At 41.7% G+C, this 27,327-nt stretch overlaps 2 protein-coding genes and 1 long non-coding RNA gene across 3 annotated transcripts in view; 1 reads left to right on the top strand and 2 right to left on the bottom strand.

The window, feature by feature from the left end:
* Positions 1-2,412, bottom strand: part of LOC134223246 (transcription factor cwo) — a 138,455-nt gene extending 136,043 nt beyond the window's left edge. The window contains exon 1 of the mRNA XM_062702392.1: positions 431-2,412. Coding sequence (XP_062558376.1) covers positions 431-489 — 59 coding nt within the window. The 5' untranslated portion in view covers positions 490-2,412. The remainder of the gene's footprint in view (positions 1-430) is intronic.
* A 6,074-nt stretch (positions 2,413-8,486) lies between these two features.
* On the bottom strand, positions 8,487-12,488 carry LOC134208210 (uncharacterized). The gene is made up of 4 exons (XR_009978547.1): positions 12,131-12,488; positions 9,273-9,346; positions 9,148-9,215; positions 8,487-9,070 (listed from the first exon to the last, which is right to left on the bottom strand). It is a non-coding gene; the product is annotated as an uncharacterized LOC134208210 (long non-coding RNA).
* LOC134208209 (uncharacterized) lies at positions 10,062-10,816 on the top strand. Its single transcript, XM_062684261.1, has 3 exons — positions 10,062-10,345; positions 10,406-10,456; positions 10,526-10,816. The coding sequence occupies exons 1-3, from the start codon at positions 10,231-10,233 to the stop codon at positions 10,714-10,716; spliced, it is 357 nt and encodes a 118-aa protein (XP_062540245.1). The 5' UTR covers positions 10,062-10,230; the 3' UTR covers positions 10,717-10,816.
* Positions 12,489-27,327: the final 14,839 nt, after the last annotated feature.

Here is a 27,327-nt window from a genome sequence, read left to right as displayed (position 1 = left end):
AACTAGCTTATTCAACTTAAGTTGTTTGTTGGGGAGGATAAGATTTTGATCTATTATGCTCCCTGCACAGGAATAGATGCTTGGAGAAGCTCCTTAATTAGAAATACAATTTTATCCTCAAACTATTTCTGAATGGATTTACGCGTTGCTTTACGATTGGATATAAACACTTAATTGCTATTTTCATTTTATTTCGTTTTTACAGTGTGTTCTGTGTTTTATCTTTGGCGTTTACTTTTATATATTACTCATTAAATTAAGTTACTCTCAATTTACTTAATAAAACTGATCTACAAATATAACGTTATTTTAAAACTAGGTTAGTTGAAAAATTCAATCATTTCGCAGATCAGACTTGTTAATATACTGATTTTACTTCAATCGCTAGGAATCTCAACAAATCCGGAAACTTTTATCAACAAAAACCCACCTTTCATATTTCACAGGATGCGGTGCGTGACCGTTGGCTGCTTCCCAATAGCCTTCCATGGTGTTTACCGGCTGGTTTTCCTGCTCTATCGCTAGGTATCAGACTTCCGAGGTGGACAAATCACTGGGGTTGTATGTCTCTGGGTTTGCTGGCTACGCTCCCGCTCGTCGAACGCTGATCTGACACGCCTCCCTTGAGCTCGATGTCGATGCACACACGGCGATTGGCGACGGTGTTCTCAAATTTCGCACACGACACACGTCTGGTTTTCACTGCCGCCGGTCGTTCGTCCGGCGAAGTAGTTGGAACAGCTCACTATTCTTCCTCACTGCAGACGACCAGGCACATTGCCACACATGTGATTGGATATTGGCACCGCTGCCGCCGCTGCTGTCGCTCCTAACAACGATACGTGACTGGCGCGGTTATGTAAAGCTCTTCACCCAGACGGACAGCGTACAACACAACCGGTCCTGGGACTTCCACTCGCCAAAATAACAACGAAATACAAACACTCACTGGACTCTCGGACTCTTCAGACTCGGTAGATTCTGCAGCTCTACGGAATGGATGATTTAAGGTTTTGACGTCTCGCGCGTGCGACGCACTTTTGGAGGTTGTTTTTGGAATACTTTTGTTGAGTTTTACGTTGAGGTTGATGTGCGATGCGCACTCGCAGAGTTTTTTGTAGGAACCGTTGAGAATGGAGAACTTCAGTGGATCCGTGCCCGTCGATCCGCGCCGTTGGCCTTTGCTTCTTCCGCTGCTGCCGCTGCCGATTCTATAATGTACCAAACCGAGCAGTAGTGCGTGTAACGTGGCTTGCGGAAGAAGAGTCGAACACGTTTCTTATTGTCGAGTAGGATCGAGTTCTTCTTGCTTGCGAATTTACACATGAAATTAGTTATTTCGGGCGTTCCTAGCGAAAAACAAGCACCGGTTTGATGATAGTTGGACTCGCTGGCAGAATCGGCCCTCACTGTACCCAGTATACGTTTATTTTTACTTATGATTTCTTCTTTCACTGTGACTATCAAGCTCACACTTGTATCTTTTTGAACACTTTGAACTTGATCTTGTCGTCGTCGCTTCTTCTCTACTTTATTATGTATTTCACGCTCGAATTCACAAAGAATTTATACATATGGAATTCCGCCGTGCGGCTAAATCACGTTTCCCGAGAAGAGCACTTGCACTCACTTGATGGCGGCACTCAGACGCTCACCCGCCGCGATCTCTGGTGGTTGCCTAGTGATTGATTGCTTCAGTTTCGATTCGCCTACTTTGTCGCTGTCACTCACGTCTCGTGAGACGCTCCCTTTTTCACACTTGTTCACACGCGTTGTGGTCAGCTTTTATGACCCCCTTGACACTGTGTCTTCCCCTTCTTGATTCGCACAGACGGAGACTGGTGTCTCTGGTTAATCGATTTGCCCCAAGCTCGACTTCCAACAGCAACACCAAAATTATTCGGCACACACCCGCGACCAGCTCTCACACAGTATCGAAAAATTTGCTAATTTTAGCGAATTAATAGTGAATACGCCGAAAAAGTAAAATCAACTTGCTTCCGGCTAAAAATATATCCCCACGACTGATGTAGGTACTGAGCTCACCGACGACGAGACTGACTGCTGCTGCTGCTGCGGGGCAACACACAATGATTGAGGTGCTGAATCACAATCTCACACGAATCCGTCCCGTGTCGATTCTTCTTTCGATGATGATACTCAAAATCTCAATAATATCACTAATCACCGTGCAAATTGACTGTTGCCGATTCTCATCGCCGTAGGAAGCTATCTAAGGCGACGGACGATACGCAATCGATTCCTGAAGCAAGCTGGGTAGGTTGACTCAGACAAGTAATAATACCGGAGTACAGTGAAGTGGTGTTAATAGCTCTAGCTAAGAGGAAGCTCCTGAAGGAGTTTCTGTCTGCAACGTTCGATTGACTCTGACTGACTGACCGAGAGAAATTGGCTCCCGCGAGTGTCATTGCTAAAATACCGTCACCAATACCAGCAGCGCACACCGCGCACCGTCCACAGACTGGGTGGTGTTGGGGCTCGCGCTCCTCTTCTTTGGGTGGCCCGTTATCGCTCGCGAGACACACAGTAGGGCCATGAATGGCAGGGTAGATAGCGCTCACATCAGCGCACACCCACCCACCGGCGACGAGAGAGCGCGCGCGAGAAAATGCTAAATGCGAGAGAGAACCGACCGGCTTCAGACGGCCATCGAAGAAGGCGATGCGCGTTCTCTTCACGGTTGTTGCTGACGGCTGGCGGATGCACCAACGAACGCCACTGAGAGAAAGGGAGAAGTGCATTCGTACTACTCGTCCATTGATAACTGCATGCATTTAACGACGACGACGACGTCGCGACGGGTCAAACTGGTACGTCGGTCGACGGTCGCGTAGGTGGGTGTTTATGTGTTGGGATGGAAAAACACTGGCCGGTTCGACCACATCGCCACTTAGCGGCAGGCAGCTGTGCAGATTATTAATGGTTAATGACGAGGGCCGCCGCCTGTGTGGGGGAACTTTCAGTGGAGACGCATGATAGATAATTATTTACCATCACGATCCAATGTCTGGAGGAGATGAGTGAATGAGAAAATAGTCTATCACTATGTCAGTCTTTGGCTTTGGCTATTATGAGTGTTGAGTGAATGTTTAGCATGGTGTGTATTACAGGAATGATCAGTAAGATGACAAAATAGCTAACATTCAGCGAACTATCTGTATAATTCGATATTAAAATTGGGAAGATTGTGCTGACTACTAATATTAACAGTGGAGATTGATTTCAGGGATCATATATCTAGTTACAGTGCATCAATTAACTATCGCCTGTGTTTCTTATTTAGGCACTTTATTTTTGTTTTCAATGTTTAGAATGAAGGTAGTAAGGTTTTGGATTAATCATCTGTTAAATCGACATTAACCCTTTTGTTACCGACAAAAAAAACACCCTTACGTTACCGACAGGGTACCCGGGTACCCACGGACTTAAAATGATCATAACATAGTCAGTTTTTCACCGATTTCGACGATTTTGGTTGCTACGGATGCAGGAACTTACCCGCTATTCGAGAACAGAGAACCGATTCGGATTACCTGGTAACCGGAATTCCGGATTAACTGGGCCAAGTCACAAAGTATGTGTGAATTGAAGATATATATTCAACCAAATGAAGATTTCTTGCGTGATGACTAATAAACTTCGTTGGAAATTTAAAGAATATAACTTAACTACGTTACAGGACCTTTTTATGAATTAATCCCGGAACGGTTATTCCGGAAACAGGTTCCCGTGGGGCCTAAAGTGGCCACAAACTCATTCTGAAGAAACCCTGGCAATATGGGTATCAAAATTCATGAAATTGTTTCGGAAGCATGATCTGATAAGTAATTGGACCATTGGATGGTTTGACAAAAGACCGGTCATCCTGGAACAGGTTCCCGTGGGGCCTAAAGTGGCCACAAACTCATTCTGAAGAAACCCTGGCAATATGGGTATCAAAATTCATGAAATTGTTTCGGAAGCATGATCCGATAAGTAATTGGACCATAGGATGGTTTGACGACGGACCGGTCATCCTGGAACAGGTTCCCGTGGGGCCTAAAGTGGCCACAAACTTATTCTGAAGAAACCCTGGCAATATGGGTATCAAAATTCATGAAATTGTTTCGGAAGCATGATCTGATAAGTAATTGAACCATTGGATGGTTTGACAACGGACCGGTCATCCTGGAACAGGTTCCCGTGGGGCCTAAAGTGGCCACAAACTCATTTTGAAGAAGCCCAGGCAATGTGGGTATCAAAATTCATGAAATTGTCTCGGAAGCATGATCTTTTGGGTTATTAGGCCATAAGATGGTTTGACAATGGACCGGTCATTCTCACACAGGTTTCCGAGGGGACCCTCATTTAGAAGAAACACTTGCTCTCTTCTTTTCCCGTTATTTCTTGTCAAAAAGACTTAAAAATTCTTGACAGGTACTCAGAAATGATTTATAATGAACCACAGACGCTGTAAGTATCATTGGTATCTGCTGAATAATTTACAAAAATAAAAAGAACGACTGAAATTTTCAAAAAAAAATTATGGATGCAAAATGGGTCAAAAACGTGACAAAAGCGGAACGTGATGAAATCGGATCGAAAATGTGATAAAGTCGGAGGTAGATAAAATCGGGGAGTGACAAAATCGGGTCAACACTGTGTAACTTTTCACTTCTCTCTTCTCATTTCTCTCATTTCACTTTTCACTTTTTACTTTCAATTTCTCACTGCTCACTTCTCACTATTCACTCCTCACTTCTCATTCGACCCAATAACCATTCGGCCTAACAGCCATTCAGCCTGATGACCCAACATCAGTCCCATCTTCTTGGAAAAACATGTTTCCGAAAATATTTCAAGAACTTCGATGCCAGGGTGTCTTCTAAATGAGTTTGTGGCCACTAAAGGCCTTTCGGGAACTTGTTCTAGCATGACTGTTCTGGTTGATATCAATCCTATGGTTTCAACTTTATGAATAACAAATTTCAGGAAAAATTCCAGAATGACCGTTCCGGTTGATATCCATCCTATGGTCTCAACTACATGGAAACGTGTTTCCGGAACAATTCCAAGAATACTAAATTAATGATTTCGTGTGTGTTACTTCTACGTGAAGTTACGCCTACGCCAGTGGAGATATATCAGCTTCCACACTGATATTCTTCCCTCCCCCTTCATACGGGAGCTTGGCAGAAGGAAGGTCGTGCGATATGTGCCATCACAAATATTGCCCTCCGCTCGCTTTCAAATCGACTTCTATAAAAAAAACATTCTTCATGCCTGCCGTATCCTAACGGAACTATCAGTTCTATACTTTCGCCTCTAATGCTATCATGAACATGTACGTCCAAGTTTGGAAGATGATATTAGCATTTCCATATCATAATTCCAAGAATATTGATACCCATATTGCCAGGGATTCTACCAAATGAATTAATGATCACTTTAGGCCATCCCCTCCGGGAACCTGTTCCAGAATGACCGTTCCGGGTTATATCCAATCTATGGTCTCAAGTACATGGAAAACATGTTTCCGGAACAATTCCAAAAATTTTGATACCCATATTGCCAGGGTTTTTTTTCTAAATGAGTGTTTGGCCCCTGCGGACCCTCGGGGAACCTATTCCAGAATGACCGTTCCGGTTGATATACATCCTATGGTCTTAACTACATGGAAAATATATTTCCAGAACAATTCCAAGAATTTTGATACCCATATTGTTAGGGTTCATTCTAAATGAGTTTTTGGCCCCTACGGGCCCTCCGGGAACCTGTTATAGAATGACCGTTCCGTTTCATATCCATCCTATGGTCTGAACTACATGAATAACATGTCTCCGGAAAAATTCCAAGAATTTTGATTGTTTGTAGGGTTGAGTATTTACGTATGGGGCTGTCCATATACCACGAGGACAGTTAAGGGGGCGAATGGCGAATGTCCACGTCACATACATTTTTTTTTTTTGAAAATTCATATGAGCAAGGGGGTATCTAAAACTGACCAAAACTTGGCCACGTGGTATATGGACACTGGACAGTCCTATGATAAATTTACTTCGATTTTGGTACATTTCTTGAGCAATGCCAATACAATTGTGAAATGCAGAGCAATTGATTATTGGATCACAAGTACTTTTGTTATTATTCTGAATTGATTTATAGATATTAAGAACGAAATAGGGCATCCTAAAGAAACGAGGTCTTTTAGACACTTCTGCCTATTCAATGAGAATAATAGCTGAAACAAGACAAGGGAACCTTGAACTATTTAAAATTCAATAAGGCTGATTAATAATCATTCTATTTATTCAGAATGACGTGTGAGCTTTATTATGCATTTTTCTCAAATATCTCCGCATTTTCGATACCAATTACTTCAACTCTCCTATGATTTAGAATCACGGAACAACTTGTTACATTGTTGCAATTGCAACGAAAGAAAGGTGGGGGCCGCATATCCGAATCAGATTTTTTTAACTTGTATACAAGTGCGATAGTTTTCTTTTCATGGCTTGTTATGATTCGAAGAGATTTTTGCCTCTCTTCTGTCGTCGTTTGTTATCCATTGAGAGCGATTCCTGCAATCCCTGGGCATAGGTATATCGACGCTATAGCCAACCAGGTATCCATGTAGGTACGATCCCGTTTCACCATTTTAGTTTTAGTTAATAGAACGGATGAGATGAAATTTGCGTAAAAAGATTAGTCACTAGATGAATCATCGCAAAAATGTACCATGCGTCTCCATATGCTTTTATGCTTATATGCTCCTGAACAATAACGTTTCTCCTAAGAGGCGACGTTTATGCATCGTTGGCCGTTGTCATTCGATACGGTGTGCAGACTATCCGGTCCGACTACCGGTCTATACATTTCCTCCCTTCCTACTTGTGCGTTCATGTCACCGATGACGATTTTGACGTCCCGCAGTGGGCGTCCATCGTATGTCTGCTTCAGTTGTGCGTAGAACGCTTCTTTCTCGTCGTCGAGTCTCCCTTCGTGTGGACAGTGCACGTTGATGATTCTATAGTTGAAGAAACGGCCTTTTTTCCTCAGCTTGCATATCCTTGCGTTGATTGGCTGCCACCCAATCACACGTTGGTGCATCTTACCCAGCACTATGAAGCCAGTTCCCAGCTCGTTAGTGGTGCCACAGCTTTGGTAGAGGTAGAAGGTAGCCGCTCGATTCCCCCTTTTCCACACTTTCTGTCCTGTCCATCAAATCTCCTGCAGCGCTACTACGGAAGAGCAGCTAGGCACAGCATCTCTTGCAGATGCTGGAGAGATATTCGATCCGCCATCGGAAGCACCGCAACCGCTGCACTAGGCACGGTGCCCCCGGATCAGAGAAACGACTAGTATGACGGCGAATGACGGCGAGTTAGTTGAGGAGAAGAATGCAGCAAGGGCCAGATTATTACAACACCGCATGAGGGCGAATGAGGCACGATTTAAACGGGCGTGGAAAAGACAAAACTCGATTTTTCGGAAGAAAAAGCGCCAGCAGATTGAGATTGAGACCGTGAAGAGACGTGGCAACTGTATCGTTCTATGAGAAGTTAAACCGTTCACGTAAGGACCACGTGCCACAGCCCGATATGTGTAAGGACATAAACGGGAACCTTCTTACAAACGAGCGTGTGGTTATCCAAAGGTGGCGGCACCACTACGAAGAGCACCTGAATGGCGATGTGGCAGACAACGGTGGCAGAATGGTAATGAGCTAGGAGCACGCGCGCAGAACATGCGACTTCTGGCTCCGAATCTCCAGGAAATCCAGGAGGAGATCGGCCGACTGAAGAACTACAAAGCCCCTGGAGTTGACCAACTACCTGGAGAGCTGTTTAAACACGGTGGTGAGGCACTGGCTAGAGCACTTCTTATTGGCATTACATCCCCACACTGGGACAGAGCCGCCTCGCAGCTTAGTGTTCATTAAGCACTTCCACAGTTATTAACTGTGAGGTTTCTAAGCCAGGTTACCATTTTTGCATTCGTATATCATGAGGCTAGCATGATGATACTTTTATGCCCAGGGAAGTCGAGACAATTTCCAATCCGAAAATTGCCTAGACCGGCACCGGGAATCGAACCCAGCCACCCTCAGCATGGTCTTGCTTTGTAGCCGCACGTCTTACCGCACGGCTAAGGAGGGCCCCCGGCTAGAGCGTGAAACTCGCTAGCTCACGGATCAGGTATCTGAGGGTCGTTTATCGACTGTTCCACCTCATACACACTCTAAACAGCAGTCTTTGTCTCGAAGCAGGAGTTCAATAAAGTTAACCTCCCACGGATGTTGCGAGCGATTGAACAACAAAGCGGAATCAGAACACAGAAGGGAAGATAATTGTCTTGCTACCACTGGATCACTCGAAAGGCGAGGCATGATGGTTCCTTGGTGAACCCGGGGACGCATAAAAAGCAAAGTTTGTGAAAGGCTTACTGTTCAAGGACTGCACTTCCTAATAACTGAACTACCACGATTTACTACATACTAATCAACAATATTTATTTACGACGTCACAAAGGGTATACTTGCTGTTCGCTAGTTGCTGCCGGATCCGGATCTGGAGTCTCGATGATCGGTGCGAAAGCTTTCGATGGTAGGCTGGGGTTCGATGCTGGGTAACCACTGGTCCTTGTGGTACGAATCGTGGTAGTTGCGTAACATTGGTTGGAATCCCGATGATAGGTCGGATGGAGGGTTGTTCTCAATGGTCCTGGGCTTTCTTAGACCACCTCCGGTGTTTGATGGTATCATGGCGGATTTCTCTATCCGCGGAGCGGATTGCAATGGCGGATGCTGAACGGTCGCAAAAAGGCGTAGATGGAAAGAGAATGGCCGGGATCTGTCCGATCTCGTTCGCGGTAACAATGGCGACATCGGCGAAGAATGCCGGGAATGGCCGGGAACGTTCCGATCTTGCTCGCGGTTTGCCTATCGTGTTTACGTCGACTGTTACACTGCCACCGAGGGTTGTAGTTATTCGGCACGAGTTTGCACCACCATGAACACCCGAGGACGAACTTGAAAATAGAACGGAAGAAAAAGGCCCCTTGAACGGACCTAAGCACCCAGAATTAATACCCTGTGACGTCCTACGCTAACCCTTTTCTTATTCACTTTTGTTTTGTCAATTTTACCTTTTTCTTATTGTTTTAACATGTGCGTTGTGGACGATTCTTTTGTTTGTAGTAAATTCGTCTTTTCACTGTAATATTAACACATTAATTTGACTCGTTTTTAACAAAACTAACCAATTACTAACCCTTTTCTTTGTAATCTTTTTTTTTAATCGTTACTAACACTTAATCTTTTAACGATCAGACTTTTCCACTGGACCTAGCTACTATAGAAAAGAACAACATTAAACAATAAGTTTTCACAAACAGAGGTTTCAAAATCTAACCTCGAAACGGAAATTACATACGCGCTCCGTTCGAGAATCACAGTTGGAAAAGGAAGGTTCCTCATCGTCCCCGTCTTTTATATGAAAAGCCGTTGCTTCGAAACTTACACATATATGTATTCTGACGGCACACCCTATTCTACATTTCACCTGCGCTCCATCTGTGAGTAGGCATTAAAGCTACAGGGGTGTTGATGTTTTACCCACACTCAAACTGCTTGATATTCAATACTGTCAATTTAGGGTACGCATGAAAACGGAACAAACATTCACTCACTGTATTGTTTACAGAGATTGAGTGATCGTCGTTCCTTTTTTCAGGGGCATGTTCAGGGGAAGGGAAAATTAGGGACTTGTGGTGGAGCCAACAAGCAAAATTGGAACCAAACGGTTACATTGCCCCACCGTTAATCTTTCAAAATGAACATTTTTCATTTTGAAGTCTGGCATTATTAATCTTTAATGACTGTTCCTGTTATCTCACTCATGATCAATTACTGATTATGATGAATTCAGGATTATTTTAATTATTAACATTGTGAGTGTACTCTATTAACCTTCGTTTACGATGACGAAGAAAAGGTCCTCACATAGAGCTGCACTTGTTCCACTATCACCCACACTACCACAGCGTGTTATGGACGGAACTGTCACTGCGAGTGTAGCTCTAACAATTGTTGTGTTTACTTTTGGAACGTGACTTCAACGGTTCGCGAGTCCGTGATTTCGTTCGTTTTACAATAATAATGGTAATTATTACGTGATTGACCGGGCTTGTGAAATTGAAAATTGCGTCGACTAACAGCAATTTCTGAAGATGCGCATCAATACCGCAATTCCTTCTTCATTAACCGGTAATGTTGCCATTGATCTGCCTTCGGAATCGGCGGAACAGAAATTGATGTTGCTGAGACAATTCTACAGTTCGCCTTGTAAGTATAAATTGTTTGTAAACTGGAATGAATGTTTTTCAATTGTGGATGCATTTTTAGACTTGAATGACACCTTTATGGTTGGTTGGTCCGGACCTGGATTTATCAATGGTGAGTTATTAATCAATCTTTACGACTGGATTTGAAGATTTGTTTACATATTGTGAATCATGATTCTAGATGATGGACCCTCAACGGCATCCGATTTTGATTGCTACGGGATTACTGAAATCGCCAGTTCGCAGCTGGAACTGGTCCCAATGGAATGTTGCATACAGCAAAGGAGTACAAGAATCAATCGTTCAGATTGTTACTGTTCAAGTCTCCGTTTTGGGACATGGTTGCCCATTATGAAATCTCGGGTTCACTGAATGGTCTAGAGCAGAAAATTCTTTATTTTTGATCTCTGGAAATCCACTGTGACCCGAGCAAAAATTGGTTATTTCTGTACTTTTCGGTAGTACTGTGAAGCACCGAATAAATAATTATTGTGGGGTGGGATTTTTATTTCGAAAGAAAATTCCCCGATATTCGCGGTTTAGGTAGAGCCTTCAGCTTCTATCCATGGTTCTTTTCGTTCGCGTTGTCACCTTCAATGAAAACGACTTTCATTGATAGAAATTGTTTCGCGGCCGTGTATATTTCTCGTGAGCATTAGAAACTTGGTAAGTATTAAACCGGTGGTAAGTATCTGAGAGTAAGTATTAACGAATTCCGATAATTATACCGAAATTTGGTTCGACCTTGCGTATGGTCTGACCATCAGATCGCTCTCTTTTTCCGTATCGCGAAGTATTTATTCCGAGTCTACGATTGACCGACTAATTTCGTTCGAAATAAGCATCCCGAGATGTTCGGAGATGACCGGGCACTGATTGTCCCTCTAACTTTTGACAAAGTTACTCCGCGGAATGTCTGTATCATCTTGTTCGCGTCATGATATTTTCGCATCTGCTTTCGCGCTTTCTGGAAATCTAGAACCTTTTTTAGGAACTGGATACTGCGATCGTGTTTCTCGCGACGTGTAAATCTGTTGGATAGAATAATTTTGAGCATTTCTAACTGATAACTTCCCGTCGGATTGAGGGAAAGCCTTGAAGAACTCGTATAGTTCTTCCGCGTAATTACGAATGAGTCTGAAACCGCGGGCTCCGGTACAACTTCGTGTCCGGAGTGGGATGGAAACGATTTCCAACCGAATCTCGATTTTGGTCGATGAATTTGCGCGATATTTGTTTCGATTTGCAACTTATTTCGTTCCGTTTCTTCGATTGAAACCGATTTCAATTTAAAAAAAAACTAGTTCGTGGGTAAAGATTTTCATTAATCTAATAATTTGTTATTCTAGAAGAGTATCTAACTCATAATAAATTTTTGAATAAAATGCCTAGTCCTAAAACGTGTACAATCAACTTTCACGTTCTCCCGGGAACCAGATATCAAAATCTGTTCCTGTCAATCACAGTTCTCATATTCAACTTCGTTTGAAGGACGAAGAAATGCCAAAACAGGATACTGTTTTTTACCTCCCCTTCCGGAGGAAAAAGCTTTGTATGGGGTTGAAAATGTATTTTTGCTGGGCGCCAATTGAAACTCGCTAGCTCACGGATCAGGTATCTGAGGGTCGTTTATCGACTGTTCCACCTCATACACACTCTAAACAGCAGTCTTTGTCTCGAAGCAGGAGTTCAATAAAGTTAACCTCCCACGGATGTTGCGAGCGATTGAACAACAAAGCGGAATCAGAACACAGAAGGGAAGATAATTGTCTTGCTACCACTGGACCTAGCTCGAAACGGAAATTACACACGCGCGCACTTCGACTCCGTTCGACAATCACAGTTGGAAAAGGAAGGTTCCTCATCGTCCCCCGTCTTTTATATGAAAAGCCGTTTCTTCGAAACTTACACATATATGTATTCTGACGGCACACCCTATTCTACATTTCACCTGCGCTCCATCTGTGAGTAGGCATTAAAGCTACAGGGGTGTTGATGTTTTACCCACACTCAAACTGCTTGATATTCAATACTGTCAATTTAGGGTACGCATGAAAACGGAACAAACATTCACTCACTGTATTGTTTACAGAGATTGAGTGATCGTCGTTCCTTTTTTCAGGGGCATGTTCAGGGGAAGGGAAAATTAGGGACTTGTGGTGGAGCCAACAAGCAAAATTGGAACCAAACGGTTACAAGCGCTGCACTGGGTAATTATCAAGGTTTGGGAGGATGAGGTTGAGACAGGAGTGGATGGAAGGTGTCGTGTGTCCAATCTACAAAAAGGGCGATAAGCTGGATTGTTACAACTACCGCGCAATCACATTACTGAACGCCGCCTACAAGATACTCTCCCAAATTTTATGCCGCCGACTAACACCAATCGCAAGAGAGTTCGTAGGGTTCTCACTTTCCTGTGTATTCTAATTGAGGTTTGCAATTCCTTCACAGCATATATAAGTAATGCACTTTCAACTATTATTAAAAACTAAATTATAAACTAAAATACATTCAAATGGAATTAAACCAACTTGCATGTTTTTGTTTTCATGGTCGTTGTCATGTTGTCATTGCAAGCAAGCGTTATGAAACGTTAGCTACGTTTCATTTGGTGCTTGTCAAGGAATAGATAAGTATCTGCACAGTAAATTCTGGTCCTCACAAGTTCCAATCTCACGCTTCCACGGGGCTTCCGATGACAATTGACCGCCAGCTAAGGGTTTTGTACTTAGCTGGTAGTGCAGCCTAGGCACTGTTGTCCTTCTGACATCAGCTAGGTTGGAGGGGTGCGACCAAGGGAACTATTGTCCCTAACCCCTAATCCCAAGCCGTTAAGCGGCCCGTGCCGAGGGGATGCATGGCCAGGGGGGTGAAATAATGAGCTAGGCCTTTAACGGAGCCTGTGGGGTACTTGGGCGCCCTCCACAGTAATTGTCCCTTGCATGACGCGCATGCTGGGATCTGGCGTGGTGGACCTCTTTTCCCGAGCAACTCGTGGGATCAAAATGGAAAACCAAGTCAATTCTTCTTCAATTAGTGATAGTAGTGTAGGTGACAACCCCTTCGCAAGAGGTGGGTGGGCAAGACAGTCTTCAGGGGATGAGTTCCCTGGGGGCCGCTCTAAAACGCGGAGGGTTACTACCCCGAACAAGGGTAGTGGGGCTGGGAAGCTGAAACCCCCCAAGCAGCACAAGCCAGGCAAAAATGGTTGCAGCAACTTGAATGTGACTAAATCTGGTCACATATGAGTTACAGTAACTTATGTGAAACATGTGTGCTACTAGGGCCGGCCAGATACCTCCAAAACCGGGGGAGGAAGGACCTGGAAAGGTCCATCCACCCAGGAGAGACGATAGTAAGGAGTTACAGCAGGCTGAGAGCTCTCAGCCGCACCAGACCAGGAAAATAGAGGGGGATGACACCTCCTGGACCTTGGTCAAGAACAAGAGGAATCCGATGACGTCAAAGGCCGAAAAGAAGGCCCAGGTGAATGAGGGTAGCAAGAAGTCTAGGGTAGACGCAAATCACTCCAGGGGCGATGCCCTAGTCATCAAGACAGACTAGGCTAAGTACTCGGACGTCTTGAAGGCGATGAGGAGTAACGTCAAGCTCGGTGAACTTGGCGCCGACGTACGTCGAATAAGACGAACAAGGACGGGCGAGATGATCCTCGAGCTGAAGCGGGGTGTCTCGCAAAAGGGCGCCGCCTACAAGAAGTTGGCGGAGGAAGTCCTAGGCGAGACGGTCAAGGTGAGGGCACTCACGACGGAGGTGAATCTAAGAGTTAAAGACCTGGACGAGATCCCCGGAGTCGAAGAGCTCGTCATGGCACTGCGGCGACAGTGTGAAGTGGAGACGTCCACCGCAGCCGTTCGGCTACGGAAAGTTCCGGCAGGGACACAGGTAGCATTGGTTCGGCTATCTGCAGCGGACGCCTCAAAGGTAGTCAAGTTTGGGAGCGTCAAGGTGGGATGGTCAGTGTGCCCTGCGGGCATATACGAGCAACCCGAAGTTTGCTTTAAGTGCCTGGAACCGGGGCACAACGACTGCAAAGGCCCTGACAGAAGCAAGCTCTGCCGACGCTGCGGATTGGAGGGACATAAGGCACAATGCTGCATGAACCCTCCCAATTGTTTGATTTGTTCCAGCAAAGCTGCGAACAGCAAGCACCCCATGGGGGGTTCGAAGTGCCCGGCGTTTAAGCGTGCTGCAAAATCACAGTGCAGGTAACGCAGCTGGCTTGCTCCTCCTCGCCCGAGTGTCCGGTGTGCGCAGGTTTAGAGAAAACGGCGGAACACGTGTTGTTCGTGTGCCTACGTTTTCGCACAATGCGTGACCACATGTGGTCTGGACACTACCCCGAACAACCTAGTTCGGAGGATGTGTAAAGATGAAGTTGGCTGGAACGCCGTTTTATCGGCTATCGTCCAAATCGTCTCTGAGCTACACAGAAGATGGCGCGTGGACTCAAGAATGGCTAGTTCAGGCGCAAACAAGAGGTGGTCCAAGGGTTCGGAGTCGACTTCATGGGCCATACCGGTGGTCATGCTCTGTGGTCGATTATCGAACAAGTGGCCGCGCGAAGAACAACATGGTATCGTCGCTTTCGCGGCGTCGGTCAACCGGGCGGGTTCCGAGCGGAATGGGGTCCTCTTCAAGGCTGGGTCAGGCGTAGGCACCGCGTCGGCACGTCCCTCTGTGTGTTGGCGAACAGACCCTATCGCAGAGAGGTCAATTTGGGGTGCACGCGGCATCATCATTCTTGATACCAGTCGTGTAAAGGGAAGCAGGCGTGAAGTCTACCCTTCCCACCTTCCGAGGGCATAGGGGGTGGTAAGGTCACCTGGAAAGCCGGCAATGCGCTGGCACGATACCATGGTGTTCTTCTAAAAAAGCGAGTCACGATGTTCGATGCTGCAAGGACACACAGCTAACCTCGACGGTGCGTTGTCCACTGGCCCCCTTTGAAGCATTACTTTCTGGTTGCACCGAAGGGACTATGGGCTTGGCGGCAATGGAAACGGTTGAGCGGGTCGAGGATGTAGTCCCGCCTCCCTCGTTTGCTTTTGGAGGTGGTCCCTAGCCCCGCACTTCCTGGACAAGCCATGATGTCTGTTGAGCAGATTCCCCCTCCATTGCTTAGGAAGAAAAAAAAACCAACACACATACATACGCACATACAGACATCACCTCAGTTCGTCGAGGTGAGTCGATTGTTATATAACACTCCGGGGTTCCCATCAAAAGTTCGTTTTTGGAGTGACATAAAGCTTTTCGGCACAACTTTGTTGTACGAGAAATGCAAAAATATGAATATTAAGAAGCATCTTATCGTGATACCGAAATTAAATAAAATTCAAGTGCCTTCATGCATGCTTTTTCATGTATTACCGATTTACCTTGTTAGATCTATTCACAGACCTTTCTTTTCAAATTCGGTGTATCTTTTTGCTAATTTGTCATTTTCTTTAAAAATTCGTTTTTACTAGGAGATAAACCAGCAACATCTTCTTTCAACTAAAAAAACACGTTTCGTTTAAATGTGAAAAATTAATTTAAAAATTCTTTTAACAATTATCCATTTTACAAAATTACCTTTTACCGAATTATCATGCTGATATTCATTTTCAACTAAATATTCATTCGACTAAATGTCGGCCGTTCGACTAACCACATTCTATAATGTCCAAGAAATGCACAAAAACCGATAGGTAGATTAATACTGTTTTCAATGGAAAATTCTGGTATTACTATGGATTTTTTTTTTAACTCGCTATATTTATTTTCAAAGTTGTTTGGGAAAGTTTATGGAAAATTTTCATTTTTGATGGAAAATTTATTATGTATTACCATTTTTAGCAATCATCATTTTCTGTGGGGAAGTTTTAATTCTAGCCAATGATGTTAGGCTTGATAACAACAACTGATTATGACTATCTCCAAAATTTTAATTGCCTCCCCCAGAAGCAGCGCACCGGCGCACGGAGGAATCGTCCCACAAACTGATTTGTGGAGCAAGAAGCTGTTTATAATTCCAGGAGCTGAAATTTGGTTCGGCCAACCTGTTTTGCCTAGTAGTAATTGGTCTGATCATTAACATTGTTTTGGCTAGACGACAGATTTTGTTTCACAGAAACATTGTATTGCTGGATATTGGGATTACTGGAATAGGATGGTTGGTCAAGGAAGGTTCCTCCGTCATGGATTTGAAATAGACAGGTCCAGAAAACTTGTCATCGTCTGCTACATCCGTTTGCAATGGTTCGTTTCTGCATTGTATTAATATCCTATTCCTAGGTTAATTTTAACCAACTCCTGGTTTTGGCCAGTTTTTGGTACCCGAATGTCGAAGATCAAACCAAATGTACTATAATATTAGAATTGCCTTAGTGGACTAAGCTCACAGTTCATCTAATGGAAGATTTTTGTTAATCGGTCTAATATTCCAACTGTGATGAAAAGCATTGTCTGTCTTTTCATTTCATTATTTTACATATCTGCATTCGTCTAAACCGGGCTGCAGTCTAACTAGCGGGCGCCCAATTAAATCGTAGCCCACGAGTTTTGCAGGCGACATGCGTATAGATTGATATTTGTACATTGGAATCACCACTCATGGTGTTATTAAAATCTATTTTTAATATTTGTGTACTTTGATGCCTTTCTGGACGAGACCGGGGGTGTTAACGAAAATTTCTGTTATTATTAGAACCAAACCAGTTCAGTGGACGACGAACATGATCCATCAACCGATTTGACCGGATAGACCACAGGCATACGTGACAACGAGAACAATGCAACAAGTGCCTGCGGCGGTGGCCACGGAATCACGTGATATTTATTTCATTCCATCCCGAAGCAAGTCATGGTTTCAAAACAAGATGTTGATGCAGCAAAATGGAGAGGCTTGGTCGCAGTATAGAACTGACCAATCGGTTTATTATCAACGACCGAATGAGTATTGGACGGGAGGCGCACTTGAGCTCTCGGATTCTCATTTTATAAGCTACAGAAGTTTCCCCCCAATAGGGTGAATCGAAAAATTATAATTGCCATGTTCAACTCCAACTGAAAGAACCCATTAAACCCAAGATTAATTCACCAGACAATGACGAAACCTTCTCATTACGAAATTTCATTTTAACGATACAAAAGAGTATTTTCTGTTAGGATTAGGGTTCGGATTTCTCACGCACTCACGCGACAACAGATTACTCCACCATGTGTTTTATCCGGATAAATTACAGTGCGATAAACTCCCGGCACAAGCGATGGTGCGAAAAATTGTTATCCTTCCCATGTTTCGCGAAAATCAAATGCTGCTTACTTACAGCAGTTTTTCCTTTCGCTTTCAATCAATTTATGTGGTGGCGTGGTTATAGTGGGCGCTCTAAACATTTTAAAATTGTTTTGGGTTCGAATCCCATAGCGGTCCTAAATTATTGTAAATATGCTTGTAAAATTTATCTGGTGAGGCGACGAGAAGAAAAATGTGTGGATTAAAATTAAATTATCCGGCGAGCCGGATTTATCACCCGCCATTCTATCCAGATAAAAATGTTGTGTGAGAATACTTCCTCACAGGGGACTATGAAAAATCACACTCCGCTTAATGGATTAGTCGCAGATTTTTATTCATATATGAGTGAGAATTCCGAAGTCTGGTTAGGATCGTAGTAAGCCATGCGCACGGATGGTTGCTTTAAAATTTACTGTCACGTTTTATTTTTCCCCGCAAGAAATAGATTTGGTTGATGTTTATATTTTGCTTATGTACTAGAGGGAAAAAGTTTAAGTGAAGTGAAGTAAATTTAGGTGACCTTTAACAAAGTGTATTTTTTAATTGAGTGCGCGAAGTCGCTGTGTAGTTTGTATACGGAGATGTTTTTGGTGAAATATGTGTGGCTGTGTGGGCACGGCAAATGCTGGGTAAAGCGTACCATTGGTACTTCGCGTACGTGAAGGAATAAAATAGACCCCATCTCGCGGTCCTTAGCGTCTTACCCAGCAACTCCTATCCCTACCTCCACGCGGTGCTGGGCGGGATACGAGCAACCTTAGGGAAGATCGGGTAACCAACCCCGGTGGGAACTATGGTCGTATGCTGACAGGGAAGGGGGGATTTGCTCCTCTCCGGAGGTGCAAATCTTATTGAGCGTCTGTTTTCCATGTCAGGATCGGCTCACAACAGCGTCTGTTCTCCATGTTAGGGGAGGGACTCTAAGTGAAACTGTGCACGATGGTCCACCGGAAATAAGGAGGAATGGTCCTCCGGAAATTTAGGGGGTTTGGTGTCAGGCCCTGCAAGCCAGCCTTTAAATCAGGGCTGCCCAACGTACGGCCCGCGGGCCGGATGCGGCCCTCGGCTCCATTTTTTGTGGCCCGCGGCGCGTTAGAAAAATAAACTCAGATTCGGCCCGCCAGCTTTTCTAGCTGGCTCGAGCGGCTCCTTTTTATTATTCATTATTAAATAACGTAAGTTTTAAATCAAAGCTTGAAACGAAAAATAATATTTTTAATAATTTGATATGATTGAATTGAGCGTTCCCAAGACACAAAAGGTTGATGTCGAACATCGCGTTTTTAATAAAGATTGGCACGAGTAGTTTACGATCACATTGAAAAAAGTAAGATCAGTTTGCTTAATTTGCTCAGAAAGTTTTGCTATATTGATGGAATAAAATCTGAATCCAAGCATTCTATGAAATATGATATTTGAAAAGGCTCAGGTAGAAATCAAAAGTTGGTATCGAAAAAGCCTCCTTCAGTAGCATTAGTTTTCGCGAAACACGGTGAAGAGTAAAAGTTCTCGCAGGAGATTTGAAAGCTACGTTACGTGAAAAAGCCGCCAGCTTCATATTCTACTCTCTCGCAAACGATGAAAATACGGACGTGAAAAAAGTGGCATAGAGGTGAGCCAGCCCAGGGCTGCAAGCCTTTCTAATAAAGACAAAAAAACGTAGCAAAGGTGGCACAAAGTACGCCACGCTTTTAGGGCTGGAGAAGGGGTTTCAAGAAGCGTGATGGCCCTTACAAATATTTTAGAGAATTAATACAAAAAGCGTTTAGGGGTGGGGTTTGAAAATTGTCATTTTTGCGTGACGTACTTTATGGGTCTTTCCTGATGGTCATCTTCGAATGACAAAGAAATTGACAGTTTTCCCTACGAGAAAACAACTAACGGGAAAACCTGAGGGTTGATAAGACCTGTGTGAAGGATTTTTTTCTCCTTCTAAAACTTAAGTGACCTTACGATTGATGGAGCACCAGCAATCAATGACAGGAAATAACAATGGCGTTGTGACAATTCTAAGCATGGAAAAGCAATCACAAAGGTATGGCGATATTTCCCTACCATAATGCATATTCACCAAAATAATCGATATGTGAAAACGAAGTATTGATTATCAACCACCACCAATCATAAATGATGTTGACGGAAATGACGAATACGGCGATAAGGAAAACCTGAATCATCCTGAATAAATGAGTGCCTTGGCTTTTCTAGCAGATATCGCCAAACATCTCTATGACTTGAACATAAAGCCCTTTGGCACAGTGGGTTGCTAGAATCTGGTACATTTCTTTCATCCTGTTGAAAACAGTTCATGCTAATCTGTTCAATATGGTGGTAAAGTAACGAAATACCCAATTTAATCAACACCGTTTACCGATGTGAATAATTTACCTGAAATGTGTCAGATGGATTTTTAATGCAACGACGAAAACAAAAAAGATTGTTTCAACCAGTGTTGTAAAATGTCATTTGCATTCTTTTTCATAATTTTCCCAGAACTTTTTTCAGTAGTTAGCTATCAACAATCAAGTATGGCTTACTTAAAGCTAAACTTAAAGCGCTTAAATGTGGCTACAACTTTGTCTAACAAGAAATTGCTGTAAATATGTAATCTGGGGCGTGGGAGGCAAAATGTCATTCAAATGACATTATGTCAAATGACACGTGACATTTTGGAGAGATTTCACTCTCTAGTCTCAGATGTTATATTTAGAGTAATGTACCTTTGGACAAAAATATAGCACTACTCAAGCGTTATGCGTGCATCTAAAATTTTGAAGTAAATTTGGCTTCCGAAAAAAGTTATGAACAAATTAGTCAAATGACATGCAGATGACATTTTACAAGCCTGGTTTCAACGCAATAAAATCGTGTTTAGTTTTTTTTAAATGAAAAAACACCGATAATGTTGATAATAATCAAAAAGGTATGTACCGAATATTTTCTCGCCCGCCAGCAAGTGAGAATTCTAGAAATTGGCCCGCGGCTTGAAAAGGTTGGGCAGGCCTGCTTTAAATAATCATAAGCAACGAACAATCAACAAGAGAGTACGGACCGGAACCATCGGCGAAGACCACTGCGACGAAAAGGGACTAGCGATTGGAAACTCGGTTCGTGGAACTGCAAATCTCTCAACTTCATCGGGAGCACACGCATACTCGCCGATGTGCTCAAGGACCGTGGATTCGGCATCGTAGCGCTGCAGGAGGTTTGTTGGAAGGGATCAATGGTGCGAACGTTTAGAGGTAATCATACCATCTACCAGAGCTGCGGCAACACACACGAGCTGGAAACAGTTTTCATAGTGATGGGCGACATGCAAAGGCGCGTGATCGGGTGGTGGCCGATCAACGAGAGAATGTGCAGGTTAAAGATCAGAGGCCGGTTCTTCAACTTCAGCATAATCAACGTCCATAGCCCACACTCCGGAAGCACTGTTGATGATAAGAACGCATTCTACGCGCAGCTAGAACGTGAGTACGATAGCTGCCCAAGCCACGACGTCAAAATCATCATAAGAGATTTGAACGCTCAGGTTGGCCAAGAGGAGGAGTTTAGACCGACTATTGGGAAGTTCAGCGCACACCGGCTGACGAACGAAAACGGCCTACGACTAATTGATTTCGCTGCCTCCAAGAATATGGCCATTCGCAGCACCTACTTCCAACACAGCCTTCCGTATCGGTACACCTGGAGATCACCACTGCAGACAGAATCACAAATCGACCACGTTCTGATTGATGGACGGCACTTCTCCGACATTATCGATGTCAGGACATATCGTGGCGCTAACATCGACTCTGATCACTATCTGGTGATGGTTAAACTGCGCCCAAAACTATCCGTCATCAACATTCTTCGGTACCGACGACCGCCGCGGTACGACCTAGAGCGACTGAAGCAACCTGATGTCGCCACTGCATACGCGCAGCATCTCGAGGCAGCGTTGCCGGAAGAGGGTGAGCTCGATAGGGCCCCTCTTGAGGACTGCTGGAATACAGTTAAAGCAGCCATTAACGACGCAGCGGAGAACAACGTCGGGTATATGGGACGAAGTCGACGGAACGATTGGTTCGACGAAGAGTGCAGACAGATTCTGGAGGAGAAGGACGCAGCGCGGGCGATCGCGCTGCAGCAAGGTACCCGGCAGAACGTGGAACGTTATAGACGGAAGCGGAGACAGCAGACCCGCCTTTTCCAGGAGAAGAAACGCTGCCTGGAAGAAGCGGAGTGCGAGGAGATGGAACAGCTGTGCCGTTCTCAAGAAACACGTAAGTTGTACCAGAAGCTCAACGCATCCCGCAAAGGCTTCGTGCCGCGAGCCGAAATGTGCCGGGATAAGGATGGGAGCATCTTGACGGACGAACGTGTGGTGATCGAAGGAACATTTGGCGAAGGAATGGCGCTGAGAGTACAAGCAGTGAAAGTGAAAGACGATGGAAGCCAACCAGCCCCCACCTTGAGGGAAGTTAAGGATGCCATCCAACAGCTAAAGACCACTAAAGCAGCTGGTAAGGATTGTATCGGAGCTGAACTCATCAAGATGAGCCCGGAAAAGCTAGCCAATTGCCTGCACAAATTGATAGTCAGAATCGGGGAAACTGAACAGCTACCGGAGGAGTGGAAGGAAGGGGTTATATGCCCCATCTACAAGAAAGGCGGCGGGGCCATCCAGAAACCACGTGGTCATATTCTTGAAGATTTTCAACCCCCCTCCCCCCATGTGGCTTATCGTGGTCATTTGGCAGACCCCCCCCTATGACCACGTGGTTTTTTTCAAGTACAAAAATTGAAAAAAAAACCTTATGTAACTAAAACATATGGTTAATCCGATCAATTTTGAAGATGGACAATTTCAATTGATTCAAAATCAAACTAAACCCAGCATGGAAATTATAAAATTTCATGAATTCGAAAATTTTGATGGTGTTATCATGTTGTAATGTGTATCAGGTATTAGGATATCTAGATCTCGCACACATTCGATGCACCAGGAGGATACAAAAAAATGTGGACTCGCGAATATGTTTTAAAAATTTTGAGAAAAAATTGTAATGGTTTAGAAATTTTCCAAAATATCCCTATATTTTTTAATTTTCAAAAAACAAAATCTCCTAAGCTGAGAATATATCTACAAATATTTATGTAATCATAAGACATAATATTACGGAGCTTTGGAACGACCCGATCAACCAAGTCCTGAGCGATGTATCCGTGTATCGCTAAGCATCCAAGCAGGTCCATTGAGCCGATGCGATTTCATTTATTACTTTCACAAGCTACAATAGACCTTCCATGAGTCGATGTTCTAAGATACAATATCGACTGAAATAAAAACTCAGCCTAAAAAATTTAAAAAATTTCCATAACAATTAGGAAATTTCCAATAAAAAAATTATGGTATGAGCAATAAAAAAATATTAAATTTTCTACAAATAATGCAAAATTTCCTTAAGCAATTAAGAATTTTCCACAAAACAAAAATAAATTACCACTTTGAAAACCAAAAATTGCAAACATAAAAAAAAAGAATTTTTCATAAAGAAATCAAATTTTCCACGGAAAAAATACAAACATTCCATAAATAAATCAATATTAAAAATAAATAGTTACAAAATTCTCCACGAAAAAAAATTTTTGTAATTGTTTATTGCTAATATTCATTTATTCATGAAAATTTTGTATTTTTCTTGTGGAACATTTTGATTTCTTTATGGAAAATTCTTATTTCATAATTGCAATTTTTGCCTTTACAAGTACTAATTTATTATTGTTTTGTGGAAAATTTTCAACTGTTTATGGAAATTTTGCATTATTTGTAATAATTCTATATTTATTTAATACTCATACCCTGATTTCTTTATTGGCAATTTCCTATTTTATTATGGAAAATTTCTATTTTTTCTCTGTTAAAGAGATTTTCTATCCAGAGCTGGCTCATCTCTCTAAATTTCTAATTAATTGAAATTTTTTTTTGATATCGACTCGTGGAAGCCAATGATGCCATACTAAAATTATTTTCTCGGTCACTCAGATGGTACTTTCGAATAATTTTCCAAGGAACTTCTATTCCACATCTCGAATATGCTTCAGTCCTTTCATAAGCGACCCATAGAGGAATGCATGTATTATAGACCAATTATTATTTTGAAGTTCGGATCATTCGATTTATCCAATTACCCAACTTAATAATGATGCATGATATAATATCCCAGTAGGTCCATTGGGTTGATATGACTTCAATTATTATTTATACAAGCTACTACAGACTTTTTAGGTTATACAAAACGTCCTGGAAGTCGTAATGTTTGAACTACTTAATCATTCAAGTCCGTGAACCCAGTGTTTCTAAGGTCCCACAAAAAAAGTTTGCGAACAAACCTCATAGTCATTGTGCAACTTGATGTTGACTCAAGATAATTTTGGGTACCTTGTCTCTTGGATCTCATGTTAATGGAAATTAGGATCATATGCTTATTTCATCGGATTGGGTATATACCGATGATGAGGACATTGCAAATGTCTTGATTGATCTGGTAGATATCGTGGGCTGAACTTGAGAGCATTTTGGAGTACCTTGAGCATCTCGTATTCCTGAATATTAATCACTGGCTCGGAGACGAGCCCGCCTCGGGCTGAAAGTCTCCCTAATAAAGACAATAAAAAAAATCACTGGCTTAACGTTCAGGATGACCCATCTAATCCGAGTGTTCAGAATGATTCAAACATTTCAACTTCATTTGCATGCTCTCTTCCCAAGGTTTCGGATGTCTGAGTTTTCAGGGTCAGTCAAATTTGAGCTCCCATAGTTTTTCTGTAAACAACAACAACAATTTTACAAGTGGTGGCCTAGCTCTCTTTTGTGATTTTATAGACAATCTAAAACGCTGGGCATATATAACCCATCCGTTCAGAAAGGGTTGAGATTTGTTTTGGAATTCAGTTTCAATCGTTATTATAACACTATTTTTAACCTAGATTGTTTTACGAATTCGAGTGTTTTTTTTTTTTGGAACACTGCCACTTTTTTTCATATCGCAGGAATCTCCTTAGTTCTAAGATTCTTTTATGAATTTAAAAAGCATTTTATTTAGAATTTCATGTTGATTTTTTAAAATGCAAGCTTCTCTATGTCATAACCTTTTTCATACGCACTACTAGAATTTTGTGCATTTAGAACATTTAGGTGCATTATCAATTTTTCGATCGATTATCCTATTTATTTATTTATTTATTTATTTTTATTTTTAACAAAAAATTTGGAAGAGGGAAAAACCCCTTTGAGTGAATTCTTTAAGAATTACTTCTCAAAAAGGCACAAAACCTCTTCATCTTTTCAAATAACGTTACAAAATAAAATTTAAAATTAAAGGCTCATGCGGCGTAAATCCATTGAGGAGCCAGGTACTTCAAGCGAAAATATCACGATGATGATCATTCTTCACTTACAAACTGAAACGAAAGGGAAAGAAAACAAAAAAAAAAGAGCAGAATCAAACGAAATAAGAAATATCATTTAGAAAACGAAACAGTAATTTCAACATAATATCACGAACTGATGATGGTAACTGGTTATCTAATTTTAAAATATCTACAAAAAAATTATTTCTAGGAGAAACGTAATTAGAACAATGGAAAACTATATGATCGATATCCTCATAAGATTGACCACACTCACATAAATTAGAGTCTTTGATATTTAATCTATATAAATGGCTATTACAAATATAATGATTCGATATTAACCTAGAAAAGGACAAATAAAATTTCTACTAATTGATAATTTAGAAAACCATGGATTTTTATCAACTATTGGTAAAATAGAATGACACCAACGACCTTTATCACTGAGTCCGAAGACAATTGTCAACTTGTTTTTAAATATTATTTCAGTTTAACAAAATATCCAGAGGATGATATATTGCGATTAAAAACAACACCACAACGCACACCCAATTTAGCTAAACTATCTGCCTGTTCATTGCCGTAAATTTTACAATGAGCAGGAACCCAAACTCAGTTTAATAATGAAACCTTGTAAATGTAATTTAAACAACAATTCTTTTATCATTAAAACTATATGGTGAGTTTTAGATTTAAAACTATTAGACTCAATTGCTTTAAGACAACTTAAACTATCAGAACATATTACAAAAAAATCTGGAGAACATTTCTGAACTAAAATACATGTAAAAAATATAGCAGTTAATTCCGCAATAAATATAGAACAAGGAGCTTGAAGTTTGTAATAATGAGCTGAAAAATGATTATAAACACCAAAACCTGCAACATCTTGAGTTAAAGATCCATCCGAAAAGTAAAATTTATTGAAATCTAGTCCAATAAATTTACGCTGAAAGAAAATGTTTGCAAAGCGTGAATACTCATGATAAGTTAATTGCTTCATCTCTTCATATAACGTCAAATCAATCAAAGGATGAAATGAATGTACTTCCATGCTATAATTATAAAATCCAAGTGAGAGGTTTGAACTTAAATTTTGAGAAATACTGTAATGAAATGAATCCAATATTCTACAAGTTGGGTTTATTTCAGATAATAATTTTAAAATATTATAGTATGATTTTGGAAAAACAATTTAATAAATATTTACAATTTAGTTCGTGAAATCGAATATTAGGATGTTCAATCCCAGCCAATATCTCAATAGATTCGTTATGAGTAGAATTAATATATTTCAAACAAATATGTAAGCACCGAAATTGGATTTTTACAAGCTTAACAAAATGTGTTGGAAAAGCACTTCCAAAAGAAAAGCATCCATATTCAAAGACTGAGCGAATGGTTGTTTTATAAAGCGTAATTAAATCAGATGGATGAGCACCCCACCATGTTCCTGTTATAGATTTAAGAAAATTAATACGCTTGGAACAGGTTTTATAAATATATGAAATATGTGTTTTCCATTGTAATTTTGAATCGAACCATATCCGTAGATATTTATAATCTGAAACTTGTTCAATTTTCAAACCATTAAGAAATAAATCAATTTTGTTGGAAGAATGTTTACGTGAAAATGTAATAAATTTAGTTTTTGAAGATGAAAAATTAAAACCATTCTCATGCGCCCAAAGATCAATATTATCTAGAGCAGATTGCATAAAATGACGAATTATTTCCCTATTTTTGCCACTGATAGCAATAACATTATCATCAGCAAATTGGTAAAATATACAACCATTAGGAATGATAGACATCATATCGCTTGTGAATAAGTTATATAAAAATGGACTCAAGCACGAACCTTGAGGTAGTCCAAAATAACTATAACGAATTAATTTAGAAGATCCATTATGAAAAAAATTCATAATTTTGAATAAAAATAGATTGCATAAAAATTAGATATTAAATTTGGAATTTTATAGCTATTCATTTTAGAGAATAACAAATCAGGAAGAACAGAATCATAAGCACCAGAAACATCGAGGAAAGTAGAAACAACATCTTGCTTCAAATTGAAAGAAAGCTGAATTTGTGAGGCCAACAAAGCAGTACAATCACGAGTACCACAGCCTTTCCTAAACCCAAATTGAGAAGAGGAGAAAATTTTATTTTTTTCAGCCCACAACTCAAGACGATTAAGTATCATTCTTTCCATTAATTTTCGAAGACATGATAATAAGCTAATAGGTCTACGACTATCAACTAATGAAGGATCTTTACCA

This window comes from Armigeres subalbatus, chromosome 1, assembly GCF_024139115.2.
Source record: "Armigeres subalbatus isolate Guangzhou_Male chromosome 1, GZ_Asu_2, whole genome shotgun sequence".
NCBI classification, from domain to species: domain Eukaryota; kingdom Metazoa; phylum Arthropoda; class Insecta; order Diptera; family Culicidae; genus Armigeres; species Armigeres subalbatus.
Note: the sequence above shows the minus strand (reverse complement) of the source record. Positions and strands in the feature narration are given on the sequence as shown.